Source organism: Larimichthys crocea, chromosome XIX (assembly GCF_000972845.2).
Source record: "Larimichthys crocea isolate SSNF chromosome XIX, L_crocea_2.0, whole genome shotgun sequence".
NCBI classification, from domain to species: Eukaryota; Metazoa; Chordata; class Actinopteri; family Sciaenidae; genus Larimichthys; species Larimichthys crocea.
Genome location: NC_040029.1, coordinates 8,663,084 through 8,683,349, shown reverse-complemented (window position 1 = coordinate 8,683,349; position 20,266 = coordinate 8,663,084). Strand labels below are relative to the sequence as shown.

General features: G+C 42.3%; 3 protein-coding genes across 6 annotated transcripts in view; 2 read left to right on the top strand and 1 right to left on the bottom strand.

Annotated features, from left to right (window-relative positions):
• Positions 1-1,043, bottom strand: part of LOC104931479 (potassium voltage-gated channel subfamily H member 8) — a 31,635-nt gene extending 30,592 nt beyond the window's left edge. The window contains exon 1 of the mRNA XM_027291573.1: positions 584-1,043. Coding sequence (XP_027147374.1) covers positions 584-659 — 76 coding nt within the window. The 5' untranslated portion in view covers positions 660-1,043. The remainder of the gene's footprint in view (positions 1-583) is intronic.
• Positions 1,044-5,309: 4,266 nt separating this feature from the next.
• Positions 5,310-6,485, top strand: LOC109141479 (gamma-crystallin M2). Its single transcript, XM_019271898.2, has 3 exons — positions 5,310-5,395; positions 5,741-5,983; positions 6,131-6,485. Exons 1-3 carry the CDS (start codon positions 5,378-5,380, stop codon positions 6,401-6,403), a joined length of 534 nt encoding a protein of 177 aa, XP_019127443.2. The 5' UTR covers positions 5,310-5,377; the 3' UTR covers positions 6,404-6,485.
• Positions 6,486-9,835: 3,350 nt separating this feature from the next.
• On the top strand, positions 9,836-16,870 carry LOC109141477 (ETS translocation variant 5). Of its 4 annotated transcripts, none has more exons than XM_027291597.1 (13): positions 9,836-9,982; positions 11,290-11,358; positions 11,437-11,521; positions 11,817-11,864; positions 12,011-12,061; positions 13,787-13,895; positions 13,976-14,227; positions 14,296-14,549; positions 14,629-14,694; positions 14,779-14,847; positions 14,924-15,078; positions 15,164-15,271; positions 15,380-16,870. In XM_027291597.1, exons 2-13 carry the CDS (start codon positions 11,311-11,313, stop codon positions 15,611-15,613), a joined length of 1,479 nt encoding a protein of 492 aa, XP_027147398.1. In that variant the 5' UTR covers positions 9,836-9,982; positions 11,290-11,310; the 3' UTR covers positions 15,614-16,870. The 4 variants fall into 4 exon arrangements, with proteins under 4 accessions (XP_027147398.1, XP_027147399.1, XP_019127428.1 ...); XM_027291598.1 differs by having other exon boundaries at positions 9,839-9,982; positions 14,927-15,078; XM_019271883.2 differs by having other exon boundaries at positions 9,841-9,982; positions 15,164-15,265.
• The last annotated feature ends 3,396 nt before the right edge of the window (positions 16,871-20,266 follow it).

Sequence of the window (20,266 nt, the reverse complement as noted above, 5' to 3'; positions counted from 1 at the left end):
GTTGAAATGTTGCCTTGAAATGCACATTACTGAAAGCAAACCAACTGAGCTCCAGTTTGATCATGTTTCAACTGGTTTGTGTTGATTTCATTGTAAATATGTTAGAGAATCCACTAGACGTCTCTGTGACCTGATCAGGTGAGTCCTGCTTTATTACCCGACCTTGCAAAGTCTCAAAATCTAAGTTTTGCGTTTATATTTTGCAGATTTCCTAAACACATGTTACAACACAGCAGATTAAGGCAGCAGGACAAGTGAAGCGTGACTGAATCCACACTAAAGGTTGCTGTGTATTGATATCCAATTGAACTGATTGGTTGTCTTTGAATGGTAATTAATACACTGACTCACAGCATTAATTAACAAGGAATAGCAACCGGGTGTGTTTAGTTTATAGTTTATTTAGTTTATTTTCATATATTATTGGTAAATTGTAAAAAAATGAATCTTGTTTGACTTAATTCATCTTTAAACTGTGAGCTCCATTCATCAGTCAGATTATCAACATGTCCTCAATCCTTAGTGAGCACTTTGTGGATCTTTGGAGGAGTTCAGAGACTGATGAGTAAATAAATGTACTCACGGGTCCCATCGAAACGAGTGGCGATGGTGTCCAAGAAGGTGTTCTGTGGCGCGATCAGACCCCGCATCACCGGCATCCGAGAGCGGGTCGAGCCGCGTCTCTCCCGCCGCTCCGAGCCATGATTCTCGGCGGAGGTGGACACGAAGCCCGGCAGGAACTTGGACGTTGCCCCCGGCGCTCCTCCTAACCCCTGGAGGAGGGCGCCGAGTCGAGACACCCGGGACTCCACGGTCAAAAAACAAACAAACACCGTGCAGGTGATCCCGGCTAAGAGGAGGAGAGAGGAGCCGCTGGAGGCAGGAGGGGAGAGGATGGAGGGACGGAGGGATGGCGGGGATGGTCACATTTACGCACGGGTGTACTGCAATGCAATCCCTCTCTCCTCCTCCCCTTCCCGCTCCTCTGTTGCACAAACGCGTTTCTCTCTCCTCTGCCAGCCTCTCTCCATCTCTTTGAAATTCTCTCTCCACCTCTCACCCTTTCATGTCCTAATGAATGCCTGTTACAAGCGGCCAAATCAAAGCGTCGTACCGTCTTTATTTGGGCTGTTACATCATATCCAGCACTTTTTTTTCCGTCTTTATTTGGGCTGTTACATCATATCCAGCACTTTTTTTTTTTTTTTTTAGTCATGTTTCACAGTTGGAGCTGCAAAATCTGTCACCCCCCCAAGAACAGAAAGCATATTTGAGTCATCATGAATATGGTGATCATCATATTGCACGTGTGAAATCTCCAAAAACAACACATGTCCATGCGCATATGTGGATTTTCCACATCCTATAATTTATACATACATATACTATGATGCAAACTGCTACAGAGATGAGGCTGACAGTCTGAAGTGGATAAAAGATTTCTATTTGCATGAGTCTGTGTGTGTGGGTTTCCTCCGGTTGCTCCAGTTTCCTCCCACAATCTAAAGACAAGGTGAGATTAATTGGCAACTCTTAATTCCCTGTAGGTGCTCTGAGTGTTACAGGCCCTCCTAATGGACTTGAGAGAGATCAATAAGGCAGTTATAGATAAATGGATGTATGTAGAGCAAATCCCTGCGCAAAAACCTGGCTGTAAATGTTTTATTCTCACTCAGTTTTTGTTCTTTAAAACACAATCTGCTGTCCGTACTGTATATACAGTTACCTGCTACATAAACCACATTTATTTTAGTCTCGGCACCATCTGCACTGTCTGATTCTGTCTACAACTGCTAGTTATTTATTTATATCTGTATATTGATGTGTTTTTATGTATATGTGGTCATTTAGAGTGAAATCCCTTGTGTGTGTGTGTGTGTGCGCGCACTCCAATCAATAGCATTTCACAGATAATTATGTATTTACAGCTCACAGCTGAAATTATTATTTCTTTGTATACTTATACATAAATAGAAAAGCTGGCTAGGCACATCTCGTGGTGTTTAATCTCTTAGCAGTCACATCTGTTTTATTGGTCTGATCGGTTTTCACCTTGCTCGAGGTTTTTCCTCGCCACCCTCGCCAAGTACTTGCTCATGGTGGGAATTGTTGGGTCTCTGTAAATCATGTATATCATCCTATCTCAAGCTGCTGCTTGTTATCGTTTTGTTTTCTTCCTGTCATATTTAACACATGGTTTCATCCGTCCATAAAGCTCCATGTGCAAAAAGTATAAAAGAGTCACGATTTGCTATCAACAACTAAAAAAAAAAAGAAAAAAGCAATGACTCATTTTTCTTTGCAAGTTGTTTTCCTTTCAGTTTAAATTAAAATGCATTTACATATATGGAAATGTGTTGAAATGGTGAGGGCGCTTATTAGTGCTGCACTGCCTTTGTATTTCCAGTTCATTAGTGATTTCTCTTTGTAAATGCAAAAAACTGCACTGGCATGCTGAGCTCCTGCAAACAAAGACACCCAGGACTGTTATTTAACTCCAGCTCCATCCACGATACAAACCACAGAGCAAACTGAGAATTCAGAGAGTAGGTTTTGGATGTGTGATGGTCATCTTTCTGAGAACGGTTCAATCTAGGGCATGGAGAGTGTTTGCAGCATCATTGACAGTCTGTCATTTGGTTTTGGCGAAACTACTGAACAGATTTGTTTCTGAGCCACTTTCACCATCGCACACTCAGTTGCACCATCGATGCTTCAGGATTCCCAACGGCCTCGTTATTCCCGGCGGATTGCCAAGAAAATAACACCTCCACTTCATTGACTTCAAAGGGAAACATTGTCCTCCATTACATCAAGACTTCTCCTGCCTGTTGAGTGCTTCTTACTCTTGTTAATACTACCAGGCCATCACTTGTCATCTTAAATCTCCCAAAATTGAGTTAACAGGAGATTTCTTTTTACAAGTTTGGTTTGAACAAGTGAAACAAGAAAGCAGCTGGGTGTAGCAGAATATGGATCCAGCAGAGCAGGCTCAATGTAGGCAGGAGTGTCTGCAGATAAAACTAAGCTAAGATAAGCCGTCTACACCTGCCAAGCACCGCTGCATGCATGTTGAGCTCCTCCGCTGCAGCAGAACGCTGGACGGGTTGATTGAGGCTGATAGTGATGCAGAGGCGGGCGGAGATGACTGGCAGTGAGTTCTTACACAAATATTTGCACTGAGGTCATGATGTTAGAAGAATAAACCAGTGAACACGTTGAAATGTTGTGTTGGTCCTGATCAGTGACACTGGTGGGCATTAGTGGGGAAATGGCGTCCTCTACAGGACATGAAACTCAAGTGACGCAAAGTCAAAAAGTTTACGCTCAACATATTCATTAATATTCATATTTTAGAGAGCCAGAACAAACAGGACTGCATACACGTTTATAGTTTACCTGTTCACAGCAAGTTAAGGTGACTCAGCCCATAAAACACACACGCAAGATGACAAACAAATCTAATAAATCAGGGAAAACAGTGGTCGACTCCTCTGAAAGGATCTTTGCACTTGACAGTAAACATTTGACAAGACATGCAAGATGTAAAAATGAATAATGTACCTTGTTAAACTCCCCAGGACTCCTAGCTCCAAACAAAAGCTGCTCCCTCAGGTGTGTCTCGGGTGAACCTGCTGCTCCTTCCTATAGACTCCGCCCCTTTGCTTCCTGTCCACAAATAGAACATTTCAGGCCATTAACATCATTTATTTCTTGTGTTATGAAGATTTTAACTGCACAAAATGAAAGATTGAATCACCCCGTCATCGACTGCTCACTGACTTTGCTTCTAATCCATGGCACCCATCGGCTCTGAGATTGATTTATTAGTTGTTGTCGAGCTTATTGCAGTGTGATGGCCCCAGTAGCAATATAATTATACAATAACTGACAAAGGCTGCAGTCGTAATTCTCCCTGTGGCCGCACAGTGTTCATTAAGGGAGCTTTGATCTGGCCTATTGATGGCTTTGTAAGTGAGGAAGAGGAGGACGTTACATGATGTGGTCTTTAGATTTAGCGTGCTCCTCTGCTGTTCGACAGATATTTGATTTAACACCGAGTAATGGAAGGGAAGTCTCTAAACAAATCAAGAAGTAAGCCCTGTGTTTGATCGAGGCACTCAACATGTGCTTCATTTAAAGTTTGCAAAGAGATCAGCTCTGCATTTTAAGTGGATGTCTACACCCACATTGAGCACAAAGCAGCTGCTGCTTCCACCATCCTCAAGTCACGACTTTGCCTCATCTCACCGTGGTTTCTACTGTTTAGTAGACTCGGCAAATACTGGGGAGGCTCAAAGGAAATTGAGGCAGCAGCAAATTGCGGCCTAACAGAGATAACTCAATATGTGTTTGAACTTGAAATGAAATGAGACTTTGCAATAATAAAAACAGTCACCTCAGCATAACTGACTAAACGTGACCGAAGGTTTTCAGCCCAAATAAACAAGCCTGCACCTCATTTCAATTATTTATGAAACTTTAAGCAGAGAGGAGAGACGATCAATGAATTCAACTCCACTACGCAGGAGAACAGTGGTTTCTAAACATAAAGATTAACAATTCCCCTGCAGCTGATTATTGTAACTGTGAAGGAATTATTAATAATCTGTCCTGGAGTCGTTTTATTTGTTAAAGAATAACACTTTATTCTTGATCTTGCTCGTTTATGCAGACAGTAGATATAAAGTAGCTGCAAGTCCAATTCGCCTTAAAACAAAATCAATTGTGTCTTTAACCTGAATAACTTGAGTTTTCCCAGATCAAGCATGCACCTGGTTTAAAATGCAGTGCAGTCTGCTCTCCTGTAAAGTCTCTGGTACCTTCCAGACTTCCTGCCGTGTCACTGACTCAGCTCAAAGCGTTTCATATCAAACCAGATGTCCTGCAGTGGCCTCGTTTTTTTTTTGTCAGCACACTGGCTTTGGGTGCGCTTTGTACTTTGCATTTGCATTGTTTAGGGAAACAGGACTCACTGCTTCAGAACAATGTGATAAAGCCTGGATAAATGTTTGAACGGCTGATTGAATAATCCAGTTTGCACAGAGCGAAACCATGTGCTTAGTTTTATTGTTCTTGCTTTGTGTAAAGTTTTTTAATTGAATTTAATTTAAGAGACAACCGATGACATTATTTAGATCTTTGCCCAGCTTTCTTCTGGAGTCAAAATTCAGGAGCAATGAAACGAGCGTATAAATAAAGGCCATGACACAACTGCAGCATCAGCTAATGTGCTCTAAGTTAATGAGCTCATTTGAATGACAATAATTCAACTGGCGCTGCATTTTCATCGGCCTTTATATGAACGTGGACCATCAGTAACGCAGTGCGACTGAGGCTTTTAATTTGATCAGGTGAGGAGGAACATAAGGTGATCATGGAGCGCACGGGAAAGGTGAGTACTACTTTCTGACAGATTGTTTGCAAATTATAAATATGTTTTCTCATCACATATAACTTTTGAAATGTTTTTAATGCTCCTTTACGTCTAAATTTTGGTAAATCTCGACAAAACAGGTCAATCTTGACAAAACCCTTGTAGTTGCAGTATCTTTTTGGCCACATGGGGGCAGCAGAACACAGAAAACATGCCACTGACATATTATCGTCTTCGAAAGTTATTATAGCAAATGTATCAGCATATATACACGTGGAAGCATCAGCATCAACCGAGTTAATTGCTGGGATCTGGGGATGAATGCTTGTGTGGTGGCCTAACGTGGTGGAGTCTTGCTTGCAGATCTTCTTCTATGAGGACAGAAACTTCCAGGGCCGTTGCTTCGAATGCAGCAATGACTGTCCTGAGCTCAGCTCCCACTTCGGACACTGTAACTCCATCCGTGTGGAAGAGGGCGCCTGGGTCGTCTATGAGAGACCCCAATACATGGGCTACCAGTATGTCCTCATGAAAGGGGAGTACCCTAACTACCAGAGCTGGAACGGCTTCAGCGACACCATCCGGTCCTGTCGCTTCATCAGACATGTACGTTTTTTAAACTAATCCAGAAATTAAACACACTTTCATGTCTATCCATGAAAATTGAAGCTTTGGTCCAAAATTTTAAAAACCTGCCTACAACACCTCTAAAGTTCACTAATTAACTTACATCTTGGTTGTGTGATGTTCAAGACCTCCAGCCGTTACAGGATCCGCATCTACGAACGTCCAGACTTCAGCGGCCAGAAGATCGAGTTCGATGAGGACATGCCCAACCTGCTAGACCGTTGGCGTTTCCGTGATGTGTACTCGGCTCATGTCCAGGAAGGCATCTGGGTCTTCTATGAGTATCCAAACTACAAGGGGCGCCAGTACCTGCTGGAAAAGGGAGAATTCAGACGGCACACCGAGTGGGGCGCCCTTCATTCGTCTGTGGGCTCCATCAGACGTGTTGTGGATGCGTGAACTGCATCTTCAACAACATCACCTTCCTCCACTCACTGAACCCTGCTCACCTGCAAATAAAAGCTCATGATGTAAAAGCAAAGCTGGAGTGATTTCATTTATTTGAAAAAGTTAAGTTTTGTCAAGTTCATCTTCTGGGGAGTGCTTGCATTTTAATAACAATCACTCCATTAAATATCAATTAAATGAGCATTTCTTGTCTTGTTACAAATAGAAACTTGCTCGGAGAACACCAAAATATTACGATCAATCATGAATACTGTGCATGTCATGGAAATTAAAACCGCTGGTCAGGAGGAAATCTGTCCTGTCTAAAGTCAAGATGGACCCACAACCCAGCAGGTGCACAGACACAACAAAAACACAGTATGTGGACACCTGTATGTGACACATTTCAACCCTTGAGAACAATGTATCTGTATCTAAATTCAGTGATGTTTCATTCATCGGTTATAACCCATCCTTCTCCAGCGGGACAAGTTCAAGTTTCAGGTTGATGAGGTACAGTAAGGCTCAGGATGTAGGCATGAGAGACACCTGGTGGTGTTAGAGTTGCACTACACGAGAGCTTAATGCACGACACATACTGTACACAGATAAAAAGAACTCATTTCTCCAGTAATGGTATGACTTTGACAAAATGATGTTAAATTAGTGTAAGAGCTCTGATTTATCAGACAGCATTAAAGTCTTATTTTTTATTTCCCTACAGCTGTTTTTTCCTAAACAAAAATATTATAAAATATTGTCTTATGATCTTACAGAAGCTTTGTAACTTCATCAGATGGTTTGCATTAATTAAGAAGTAATTTATCTGCCTTTATATTTGGAACTAGTCAAAACTATCACATCGTTTTATGAGAGGTTCACAAGATATAATTATAAGTTAATACGTCATATATTTATAACACTCATTTATACATTTGGTTTACTCCCTCGTCTCTCTTATCGCTTGTCCACATCATGCCACTGTACCTTCAGATTACTGCTTTAATAAATGCAATAAATAACTAAAAAAATCAAGCCAGTAAGCTGAGCCATGTGAAGATACAGAGAGTGAGGCAACACAACAAAATATCATAAACACAAGCTGCAGATAAGAAACCGTACGACTGCAGAGTTTGATTTCCTGACACAGGATGTCAGATTATATCGACGCTTGTTGATCTGCCAGAACGGAAGAATAAAAATCATTGAGGTGATATGAACACAGTACGAGACACGTGACGGCCGAGCAAACAGGAGAGGCTGCAAATCAGTAACAGAGCTGCTGCTGAGGTCAGCTGATGTTTGAACTGGCAATTTTTATCACGCTCAGATCTGTTCTGGCATCCCCGGGCGCTGATCGAGCAGTTTCCAAGTAAGACACAAACAATCGGTGCACCCTGCCAAAGACAAAGATACAGCCACTCCAACAGGTTAACCAGTCTGAAGCCGTAAGGAGGAACGTTGGGGGTGTTCCAGAACTCACTGTGAATGAACTAACACATTTAAATGATCATTCAAGACCCTAAATCTGAATCTTAGCTTCAGACTGGCAGATCAACACTGACCTTTCCTACACCGTATGAATCAAACGCCCCTTTCAAGTCCTCTCCTTTCTCTGCAAAATCAATTTGAAAATCACACTTCTCTTTGTGCCTCATTCTGAAAAGCCACGACAGTGACTGAAATGTTATTTTTTAATGGTTGCTGCAGAACTTTTATCAAGGCAGCTTTAGAGATATAATAACTGCACCAAAGGCAGAGTATAACGTCACAGTTTGCATCATTGATTCCTCGATAATTCATATGCAGCTGATGATGCTGTCAGATTGTGTTTAGTGAGGATTGTATCAGGGCTGCTGACCACAAACTTTTTTGCAAAGTGTTGATAACTGCATGCAGTCAGTTATCAAAGTATGAAACGCTCGCTGCTCGCCCCGTGCAGGCATTAAACTGCACATCCAGCTCACGATCAGGTGATCTCTCTGCAGCCACCGGCGATGAAGTGGAAAAAGGATCAAAGTGGCATTAGAAAAAGTGGAGAAACTTCTCCGCCACCCACCGAGATGAATGGACTTTGAAGCAGCCGTGCGTGATCCTCCGTTATCAAACATGTAACGGGGTTGCAAAACTGCAAAGTGTTTGTAAATCCCTCAGAGGAGAGGAGGTCTGAGCTCCCAGTCATGTGCGGCCTTTGAATTTATTTGTTTAATAAATGATTGTCTAAATTGATCCGTGGAGACTGAACGTGCTCAGGAAATCTCACAGGAAACAGTCTGTGGATACAACTACAGCACCTGGCTGTGACCAGACAACCCCTTATCAAAAGTAGTGTGTGTGTGTTTATGTGTTTATGTGTGTGTGTGTGTTTATGTGTGTGTGTGAACCCATAATAACTTCTTGTGCATTACGAAGTGATGAAACTTGGAGCTTCTTTAGCAAACGTTTAACTTCAGTTTCACTTTACACGTAGAAGAAATATAATAAATAATTAAAAACTAAATGGTTATTTTCTATATCTACATTATTTAATATGTTAAGTGCCGGTAAATAGTGACACACAGTGTGACGTCTGCAGGTCAAAAGCCAAAAGGTTGATTTATCAAGACGCAGGATGGGAAACTGGAAACAGAAGTTTTACGTTCTAATACTAATAACACACTGATTATTAAAATATCTAGCTAATAGTAGTACTAGTAGTAGATATCAGTCATCAAAAATTTGAATAAAATGTGACATAAAAAGCACTTTTATGGAGGTGTGTGTGTCAGCTCTAATCCACAGTCTCGCAGTGCTGACTACAAACACTCATTGTGGATATATTTGGACCGTGGGACGACCGGTAAAGGACACACCTGAGGATCTCAGGGAGTGAGAGGGGACACAGGGGACTAAAAGGTGAGTTGAATAACTCGGGAGCGAGGACTCTCCGGGCTTTAAAGTCTTAAAATCGACCCTGTAGTCAGTTTTAGATGAGCTGGAGGAAGCGAGAGAGGGATTTGTTGTATTGTTTAAAAGGCATGAATGATAATTTCCAGACGGTTTGCAGACAGATGATGAGAGTAGTTGTTTGATTGTAATAGCATAGCAATGTATTGAGTGTATATGTAGATAAACATTAATATTGCATTACTCATAGACCTTAATAGTACACGTACACATTACAAATATGTAACCTGTATTACAGGATGTTGTCAAGGTAACAAGACACAACAAAACTGGGTTTTTAATAATTGTTTTATTTGTTCATATTTGGAGCTCAGAGGTTAATTACATTGTTTACTTATTGGTTTATTTTAATGGCAGCACTGGCCCTTTAAGAGAAGCTGCGGATCCATGAATGAAACGCAACCATTCATAAAAAAAAACGCAAGGGCCTGACGTCAGAGCAGCCTCGAACGCGATTGGCTCGCTCCCGTGACTGACTCTGCGCCCCGGCCAATGGGAGCGCGGCACAGGGCTCGGGGTCTGGGGCTCGCGGCGCTTCATTGAGAAAAATCACGGAGTTTTCTGTGGGAGCAGCTCGCGCGGTGATGTAGGGGAGGAAACCGCGTCCAGCTCGTTTATTTACACACCGAGAGACTCCCGGAGCAGGTGAGAGCTGCAGGACACACACAGACACAGAGACACAGGGTTTGGCTTTTGTTCGGTACAGAAATCGTCGGTTTGTTGTTGTTGTTGTTGTTTTTTGTCCTGCGATCTGCGCCATTTTCCTGGAGCAGGGAATCAAACGCAAACATTGCGTCCATTTCACCCGCATCTGTGCGCATATTTCCGCCTGCAGCAGCTGTCTTTAACACCGTGAATCTTTCTCTCCCCCCTCCTCCTCCTCCTCCTCCTCCTCCTCCTCCCTCTCTCCTGTGAGGATCAAGTTTCACTTCATTGAGAAAAACAAGGAGGTCCCACGACACGCGCGCACGCTCCCTCCCGTGCGTCAGAGCTCCATTCACAAATTATGAGCGTGCCGCTGCGTTTGTGTCAACACGGACACGGAGACAAACTCAGGTCACAGTCTGAGCTGTTTAAAATAAATAAACAAATAAAAAAACGCGTTTTCTCTGAGGGGTTGTTGTTGTACCTACGGAAGCCCACAGCAGGCACAAGGAGACATTTTCTCACGACTGAGGACTTCATGTTACATAATAATAGTAATTTTACAATTAACATGAATTTAAGAGTGTTTCCAATCAAGCAGTGACCAACTAAAGGTTTTAAAATGCCTCGATAAAGAGTTAAAAGATACATAATCTGTCATAAATGATGAATAAATAAAAAAAATAGACCCTATTATGATTTTAAGAGGTCCTGTTGACCTATGGAAGTATGTTACATTATTTATCATGAGGACTTTGTTATGACAGTTATTATATTGTTAATCAATGCTGCGCAGAAGTTGATTAGTAGTTTATTTAACCCGTTTAAACTAGACTAAATCAGTGTTTTTAAGTGATTAACTAAAGGTTAGAGAGTTTGAAGTCTGTATGATTTGTAATAAATGGATTTAAATGTTCAAAACTTTGGCTCTGCTACAAAAATCCAAAACAATATCAGCCTTGTTATGTTTGTTTCAAAAGTAGCATCCGCCTCTTCTTCAGCAGTGTTTTTACTCCTCATCGCTGCGTTTCTGTGACGTTAAAGCGAAAGATTTCCTCGAAATCCATCCATGATCAGCCAGACAGACGACAAAGTCATCACATTTTTATTAACCTGTTCTTCCTGCTGCTTGTGTGCATGTAACATTTAAATCACAGGAAGTTACATAACGCTGTCAATGGCGACGAGGCCTTTTATAGCCGCTGTAAACGCTCCTATGGAGTCATGGAGGTTGGATACACACAAACAGGTCACGACACATGAAGGTGATCGTAACGTTTCTCTGATCGCTCTGCTCTGGTTTCCAGGGTGAGGACTCCTCCTGCAACATGGACGGCTTTTATGATCAACAGGTCCCCTTCATGGTGCCCGAGAGTGTGAGTTTGAAAGTTTAACGTCCTGGCCAAGATTTCTCATTTGTGTTTACTTAACAGTTTTTGTTGTTGCGCTTGTAGAAATGTCACATAGAGGAAGCGGAGAGATGTCTCAGCGAGCGGAAGAGGAAGTTCATGGACACAGAGCTGGCTCAGGACACAGAAGGTAGTTTATTATTGGTGTTTAGTGTTTATCTGAGGAGTGAAATGTTGGTTTGTTAGACAAGAAATCAGTCAAATTTAATGCCTGCGTTCTTCCACTAGTAGTTTCTGTGCCAAATCATAAAGTAGGATTACTTTTCTATCAGTATTTGTGAGATGTTTTGACAAATGCAGAGTGATACTAGTATAAATTGTCTGTTTAGACAGTGTGCAATGTCAAAAAGTGAGCGTGCATTTGCTGGTTGGAAGAAAACAAGAAATATTGGTTTTAAATATGCCGTTAAATATCGTTCTTGCAGAGCTCTTTCAAGATCTGAGCCAGCTCCAGGAGATCTGGATCGCAGAAGGTAAGATCTCATCAAACATTTTACTGATTTTTAAAGCTGCATGGCCGTGCCCCCTTCCACAGGGTACTCTGGGAAATGTAGGAAACTTTCCAGGGCGATAATTTGATGAGGAGTATTTTAATATCCTGTCTTTTCCCCGCTGACAGCTCAGGTTCCCGATGACGAGCAGTTTGTTCCAGATTTCCAGTCCAATAACCGTGAGTAGCTGTTTCTCCTCTAATATTCATAGAGAGCGCTCGGAGGTGTACGCGAGGGAGTGAACATTTTGCAGGATAAGACGCATTCTTTGTTTATGACTCGACGTCTTAATGGCATTCTTCTGAACGGAGGAGTGCTGAAATCCCACGAAAAGACCTAAAACACATCTTATTCCTTTGTGTGACATATTCCTTCAGTGCCATGAACATACGCCAACCTGCTGCCATAAACATGCACCAAACCAATAAACGTGTGTTCATCCACGGCTGGAAATAGTCCCTAATGAACGCGCTGCTCTTCCTGCTTTTTAAGGAGTAATTGTTACAGATTCGTTGACATGTAGGCCGTATTTTAATGCTGTTTTATTGGTTATTTAATATTAAATAATGCATGTAAAGTAAGTGGTAACTAGGAAAAGGTGCAACATCCCCTTCTGTTGGAGTAGAAGTGTAAAGAAACCTAAAAACAAACACGTGAATGAATCCTAGAGTCAACAGATGAAGCTGTGGGGTGAATGAGTGCAGGCTACGTAATCTCTGGGGCCAGCGGTGTAAACACAGTTGTGTTTACAGTGATTGGTGATACAGTATATGGCCCTCACACACGCTGACAGTGGATCTGTGCCAATTTAATGATAATAGTTATGTGGCACAGGAAATGAGAGAGAGAGGGAGGGGAGGGGTGATTATAAAAGGACTCTACCTGTCCCTTTTTAAAAATAACAGTGTGACAGATAAGGCCGAGTTTGAGGGGAATGGTACGTTCAGTGCCCGCTGCCAAACACGTACTCGGTGCGTTTATTGCTGCTTGATAGCTGCCTCGGCAGAACGACTCCCAGCTCTGACAATAAATCTGCGCTGCGGATGGAAAACACCGGCAGTGTGGTGTCGTCACGGCCGGGCCTGCTGATGAGGATCTCGCTGCAGATTCCAGGAAGGCTGAGATCAGATAGGTCGTCTTTCTTCTGCTCAAACATGAAACCAGAGGCTGTTTAAACACGAGTTTTACAGTCACGACGCGTTGTTTTCTTTGACCTTAGATATAAAATAGTTGAGTTTAAATAACAGCCTTATAGTCGTATCATATAAATGTAATATCTGACTGTATTTAGGCCTGTTGCAGTTGTTACACGCTGACCTAAATCAAGTTTAGTCATGTCATGAACAAGACTTTGAGGGACTGAGACCAAGTCAAGACTAAGACCAGACAGAATGTGGCCTAACTCTTCAGGTGACGCGTGGTCCAAATCGTCTGTGTGATAAACTCTCCTCCCAGATACAGCAGACACAGCTTCTTCTCCTGTTTCTTTGGAAAAATGTACCGGCTGCATTTGAAGATGCATGATTAACAAACTGTTTGTGACTTTCTGTTAAATTTCCGGTAATAAATCGACTGCATTTGGAGCAGAGCGAGAGATGAGACATTGTCTGGCGCGTGCACGAACAGTTCGGATTCAATTTTATGCATCTGTGTGGCATAAAACGACAAAAAACAGACATTAATTGTAATTCTATGTACGATTGCTCAGCTAAAATCGGATGATTGTGACATAAATATAAATAAATGTGCATTCTATGGTTTGGATGAGCTGAGATTTTAAGGTGATGGATTTGTAAGTTTCAGGCTTTGGCGCCACCTTGTGGCAGCATCAAAAAGCATTTGACTTTATAATCGCTGAAGTCTGAAGGATTGTCTAATAGTCTAATGTGTGTGTGTTTTTGCAGTGATGCTTCATGGACTGCCCGTCAGCAAAGTGAAGCGGGAGCCCAGTCCGACTAAAGACCTGTCCCCCTGCAGAAGGCCTCATGCTGACATGTGCCTTTACAGTTACAGGTACAGACACACAGATCAGATCTGTATCAACCAGAATGTTCACAGTGAAATGTTTGTAACGCCTCCTGTTTCCTCCTCAGTGCCTGTGACAACAAGCCAGCCGGGCTCAAAGCTCTGCCTCCTTCTGCACCGGCACAGTGTGCCTCCACCCACCCTGCTGGACCTCCACCAGTACAGAGGCAGCTACAACCTCCTGCCCCCCAGCTGACCAACATTCCTGCCTTGAGCCCGTCTCACCACCACAACCTCGCGCAGGCGAACCAAAGCCAGCAGTTCGCTCTGCCGCGCCCTCCCATCAGCCGACCCGGTGCCTCCTTCGGCACAGAGCAGAGGTGAGTCCTGATCGGACTCTTTATACGATGCTGAATCAGTTCAGGCGCTCACACTCGGCACGCTTTAGGTTTCAGAGGCAGCTGTCGGAGCCCTCCTTGGTGAACGCGCCGTATCAACCCTCGAGACGGGACGGGCGACCGCTGTACCAGCGACACCTTTCCGAGCCCCTGGTTCCCCACGGACCCCGAGGGTTCAAACAGGAGCTACTGGATCCACGGTACCCAGAGCCGGGGCCACCTGCTCCGGGTCTGAGCCGCCCGCAAACCGCCTTCAACCATGTCACAATCAAACAAGAGCCGAGAGACTTTGGCTTCGACTCAGGTGTGTTTGGTATCTGCTATGAACTTCTAAGACTTGCAGCTGGATTCCAACATATTCACGATGACTTGTTCTCTTGCAGAGGTTCAAACCTGCCAGTCGTCCTCATTCGGGAAGTCCCCAGTCCTGTACCAGAATAACAACGTTGGTAAGTTCGTCCTCTTTTCTGATCCTGCAGAGTTTCTCGCTACACTAAATATGAACCAGTAACATTTTCTCTGTTGCCTCGCAGGGTTTCCTCATGACAGAGAGCCACATCTGTACTACGACGACACCTGTGTTGTGCCGGAAAGGCTGGAAGGTAAATGTTCTTATTACCGCAGCTGGTTATCGAGGAGGAATACATGTTCTGACTGTGTCCTGTGTGACTCTGCGAGCAGGTAAAGTGAAGCAGGAGGGTCTGCCGTACCAGCGCCGCGGCTCCCTGCAGCTCTGGCAGTTCCTGCTCACGCTGCTGGACAACCCGGCCAACGGACACCTGATCGTGTGGACGGGACGAAACATGGAGTTCAAACTAATCGACCCCGAAGAGGTGAGTCAGAACGTTGGAACCCTGCACGGCTCTGTTGAACTGGTGAACAGAAAACAGCGTTTGCTTGATGATGCTTTGCGTTCAGGTGGCTCGGCTCTGGGGGATCCAGAAGAATCGTCCGGCCATGAACTACGACAAGCTGAGCCGCTCGCTGAGATACTACTACGAGAAAGGCATCATGCAGAAGGTAAAGGCGAGTTATCACCTCGTTCTCTCCTCCAGTACTCAAACCTGTGCTTACATATGAAGAGTTAGGTGGACGTCGTTCATTTCTCTCCCCTCTGATTGGCTCGTCCTGCAGGTGGCCGGGGAAAGATACGTCTACAAGTTCGTATGCAACCCCGAGGCGCTTTTCTCCATGGCGTTCCCAGACAACCAGAGGCCGAGCCTCAAGGCCGACCCGGACGCCGCCTTGCCTCCAAACGAGGAGGAAGGCCTCCCGCTGCCCAGCTACGAGGAGGAGGGTCCGTACCTGGCTGAAGGAGGCGAGCAGTGCATGCAGGGACTGGCTTTCCCCGACAGCTACCCGTACTAGACTCCACAGCCCGGCAGCTGGAGGAGACGTTTTGTATTTACTGAGCAGTGCCCCACTTTGTAATCAAAAGAATATTAATATTATTCTTTTGCCAAAAGTTTTATCTGCTAAATTATGATTTAGCCTAAAAAAAAAACGGAGCATCTCCGAGACTTTGAAATTGGACTCACTCCCTCGGAGAAAATGCAAGACTGTTGTGATTTGGTTTTATTTGTAACGACGGGTAAAGACCAATGTTTTCCACAAAAAAAGAAAAAACAAATGTGATATTACAAGAAAGTCTGAATATTTCACGATGAAGTTGTAATGTTACAGGAAAAAGTTTATTTTTACAAGAATGAGGGGGGAAAAAGTCACAATATTTCAAGATTTTATGAGATTGTGGATCGACATTTTGAGGAGGAAAGAGTCATTTTATGAGAATATATAATATGATTTAATAAAGGTCAGAACATAAAGATAAAATCTGAATATTAGGAGAATAAAGCTCCAACTTTTCTCAATAATATTACAGTTTCTGCATCTCTACGTTTAAAATATTCCAACTTTTCCCCCTCCTCGATATTTAAATCAGATTACTTTCGTCCCCGTCACGGTGACCGCAATGCACGGTTGTAATGTAGTAGCATGGCCGGCCCGCTGTAGTCCTCCCGTACATGAACTCTGGGATCTGTATTTTAACCAAAAAGTATCTCAAAGCCATGGCACTCCTCTGACTAATTCACTTCTAATTGTTTTTTTGGGTAAACCTTGTACTGCTTGAAAGGGACACGTGTATTTTCCTGCTATAAACATGTATATTGAAATGTCTTTTTGTGTACTTGTTCTCAAAGCTAATATTTTTGGCATTATATGGACTTTTATGACAAAGGTACTACTCCTATTTTTGATTCTCTAACACTGCCACTATGATGCTAATTCTGAGCATGGACTTTTCTTACAAACGCCTCACCAGTTATTGTACTCAGATAGTTTTTCTGCATTTTTGTATAGTTGATTTGCTTCAGTGTGTAGGAAAGGAATATATTTTTCCAACAGGCCTGCTAATGTCCTGCGTCGGTTTCAGCCTCTCTGAGGTGGAATAGAAACATGGATGTAATGGTATATTTTGCTATATGGTCACATGGAGGAGGGAGGTGGTGTTTGATTGAGGCTGGAGAAAGATACTGACACTGGTCTGTGTGTCCTGACCCTCAGATACTGTATGTGTGCCTTCTGTTGATCTTTACTGATATAATAAACTATTTTACTCTTTTCTTTCGCCTCACTCTGGATTATTTATCAAGTGATAAAGGGGAAAGGACCTTTTTCAACATCAACACGTCTCACAGCAAATTCAGATCCAAACCAGTCCTAGGAGAGGTGACAGTGCCCAAAACAAGCTACATTTATCTGTCATTGTGCACCATCACCCTCAACACCATTTGTGTACATAGTGACATGAGCATATTTTTGCAAAAGTTGTGACTGACTCTCCTTAATACAACTTACTGTGCTCACATGTGATGGATCCAACCTGTCCGGCCTTAATCAGGGTTGGAAATAATGTTGTTATAGTATATTAATCATAAACAATAGAGTAAAAAATCATTAAAGTGTTGATGTACTTTAAACTTGGTGTAATTAAGGCAGCATGTCAATCAAACAGGGAGCTGATGAAGAGAATAGAAACACAGGTGTTTCGGTTCAATCATCGACCGTGTTAACTGGTGACCTCTAGCCGAATGTATGACAAAGAAACATACCTGATTCGCCTTTTGGGGTCACTAGTTAACATGGTCGCTCGTTGAACCGAAACACCACCACCTTATATCTTATTGTTCCTGTTGTTTGCACACCACCGCGTGTAATATTGCGAATAAAACAACCAATTACCAGGTTATATAACACATATAATCAAAATATATTCATATTATGGGGACGTTTCCATGGAGATAGACGGAGTCTGACGAACCTAGCAACGACGTGCACACCTGTGTTAATGAAGCTCCATGAAATACATAATATTCATTAAAGAAAGTTTGAGTTTATTACCTTATTGAAGCTTCCAATCACGTCCCTGTGTCTGACACACCTGGAGACTGACGTTTAGCTCGTGCTAATTGTCCAGGTGTGCACCTGTTGCATGTTAAATCCAGCAGAGGGCGGCAAACTACCACTACTGCTGTCACACAAGGAGTCTGTCTTGGTGTTTTGGTGCATAACAAACATTAAATAAACATATGAGGGAGATGAAATCTAATTCAGCATACTCTGAATGATGCCAGGATTCAGGTTCAGAGAGTTTGTGTTGCTGATTTCTTCACATTTCTTTGTGTTTTTAATGATTTTAAACTCACAAAGTGAGAATCGGAGCATCAACAAACAACAGAGAGCGAGTCAAATAAAAAAGAAATACCTCAGACGACTTTAGAACGACTCTTTTATTTTGAAAAAGAAATGTTTTTAAGTCACTTGTAGCTTTTGCCTTAAAACACAATCACCTCCAATTTCATGTATTTTTCTTTAATTCCTTTTTCTTTTTTATAAATTAGAATGGTAATATTATGCATGCAATACCGCATTAACCGCTTTAAGGTTTTTCATCTTCCACAGAAAGAAAAGAAGAAAGGAAAAAAGAAAGAAAGAAAGAAAGAAGGTCAAACACAAAGAATCCCTTAAAAGTCCAGATGAAGCTTGCTTGGAGAAGGGTGGTTGGAGAAGCCACAGCATGAAGCGATGTACACAGTTTGCGGTTGCATAGTACAGTACATGAAGTTCCTCATTTTTAAAACAGCATGCCGTTTTTTGTATTGCACATCACTGAAACTTTGTATACTGGACCTCGCCGTTGTTCCAAGTGTCCCCCCACATGGGTCGTCTCATTTCAGCACATGTATACAGCAAAGAGCATCTCTCAAAGACAATTATGTACATTTTATTTGTTATAAAAATAATCGCCAGCAAATATTCTTCTACCGGAATAAATATTTGTTCTTTTGCTTCTTTTGTTTGTTTGTTTTTTCCTCTTTACCAAAGAAACTCTGAATTTTGTTGAGATTTAATCAGTGAAAAACAAAAAGTTTGGTCAAACGTAACTTCTTTTTCTTTTTTTGTTTCTTTCTGATCTGATTCCACGTCTCAAAAGGGCAAACCTCTCTCTCTCTCACATCGTTCACAAAGAAGAGAGGGACGGTGGCACGCCGGTCTGGAAAATCCCTTCTGATTGTCTCAAGCAGCCCAGCTCGACATTGGTTTGATTTCTCGAATGGAAAAAATGGCTCCCTGTTCAATCAACCAATGGGATTCATGCTATGGGGGCAGAATGAGACAGATACGAGTGCCTGTAAACAGTAGCATTATTCACTTTAACATGTTTTTTCTTCATTTGCAGTCTTGATGTTTCAGTTCGTTAACAAACAACAAAGAAATCGACCCGTCCTTGAAATAATCTGTTTCACATTGTAGGAACAGTTGCTCAAAAACCACATTCAGTTTTTTTTTTTTTGCTTCTTCTTTTGTGCTATACAAGTTTGTCAAAATGAATCTCCCCCCTTTTTCATCCAGATCTATACAAAGCGAGAAAATAACTTCAATAAATTAAGAGCTGCTTGGCGTCGCGGGAAAACGTGTGCTCGGTATTTGACAGGTCTGAATTAGGCCTTCAAACATTTTGAAAGTGTGTCGGGGACAGTCGAGTTTGTCTTATTTAGGACGCTGCTAGTTACATTCAAATTGGACAATTCTGTGTGAACCTCCGACATTTAGAAGAGTTACCTACAATGTTTCCCTTTTAGTTCATAAAACATCTGACATCTTAGTTTAGCACAAAGATTTTACGGGATGTTGTGTCCCAGACTGTTTTTTTGGCCTGGCGACCTCCCGTAACTACAAGAAGTCCAGTTTTTTTAGACCGCGACTTGGACTTGGAGCAGATTTTTGTACTGGTTAAACAAAAAAAAAAAGAAATATTTCAACTGATACATGATCCAGAGTTTTGCAGAATTGTCCAACATCAATGTTTTTGTCCAGTAATAGGATTTAAAGACACACAAGCCACCGTAAAACTGCGATATGAATGTGAACCTTATGACACAAGTTTCTACTGATTTATGATAAAAAAAAAGCAGCAGCAGCTCCTAAATTATCTTTGATTAATGCGTCTTAAATGTTTAGATCACACTCTGTATAGATCCAAAGACAAAAAAATATATATTTTCGAAGCTTCTTTTGTGAGAGGTTCATTCACTGTACGTGATTTCTGCCCGGAGAGACGAGGGGACTAAACGCTAAAAGTAGCTACAACGTTTCGTCGAAGACATCTGGTCTGTCGTACTGTACGTATCTGATCTCGGAGAGCAAATCGGGAACTTGGCTTCTTCCCTGGCAGTGTGTTTTATGAAATATTACTACTAGTAAATAAAAAGATTAGCAAAATAATGTTGCTTACTTAATTTTGAGTCTAAAGATTAGCAAAATAATGTTGCTTACTTAATTTTGAGTCTTTTACCAGTTCATTTTTGTCACGTTTGGACCTCCGTGCGGGTGTTTTCTTCACGTCTTACCAAAACAAAGACACACTGCCAGAGAAAACATGAATCAGAGGACACACCTTAGTTTTTCGTCATTACACAAAAGATCTAAACCTATGGAAGCTAAAATCAGCCGTCTAGA

Coding starts and splice junctions, on each gene's coding strand:
- LOC109141477 (XM_027291597.1), top strand. CDS start 11,311: ATGGACGGCTTTTATGATCAACAGGTCCCCTTCATGGTGCCCGAGAGT. Junction 13,896..13,975: donor ATGTGCCTTTACAGTTACAG/GTACAGACACAC, acceptor TTTCCTCCTCAG/TGCCTGTGACAACAAGCCAG. Junction 14,550..14,628: donor AGACTTTGGCTTCGACTCAG/GTGTGTTTGGTA, acceptor GTTCTCTTGCAG/AGGTTCAAACCTGCCAGTCG.
- LOC109141479 (XM_019271898.2), top strand. Junction 5,984..6,130: donor CCTGTCGCTTCATCAGACAT/GTACGTTTTTTA, acceptor GTGATGTTCAAG/ACCTCCAGCCGTTACAGGAT.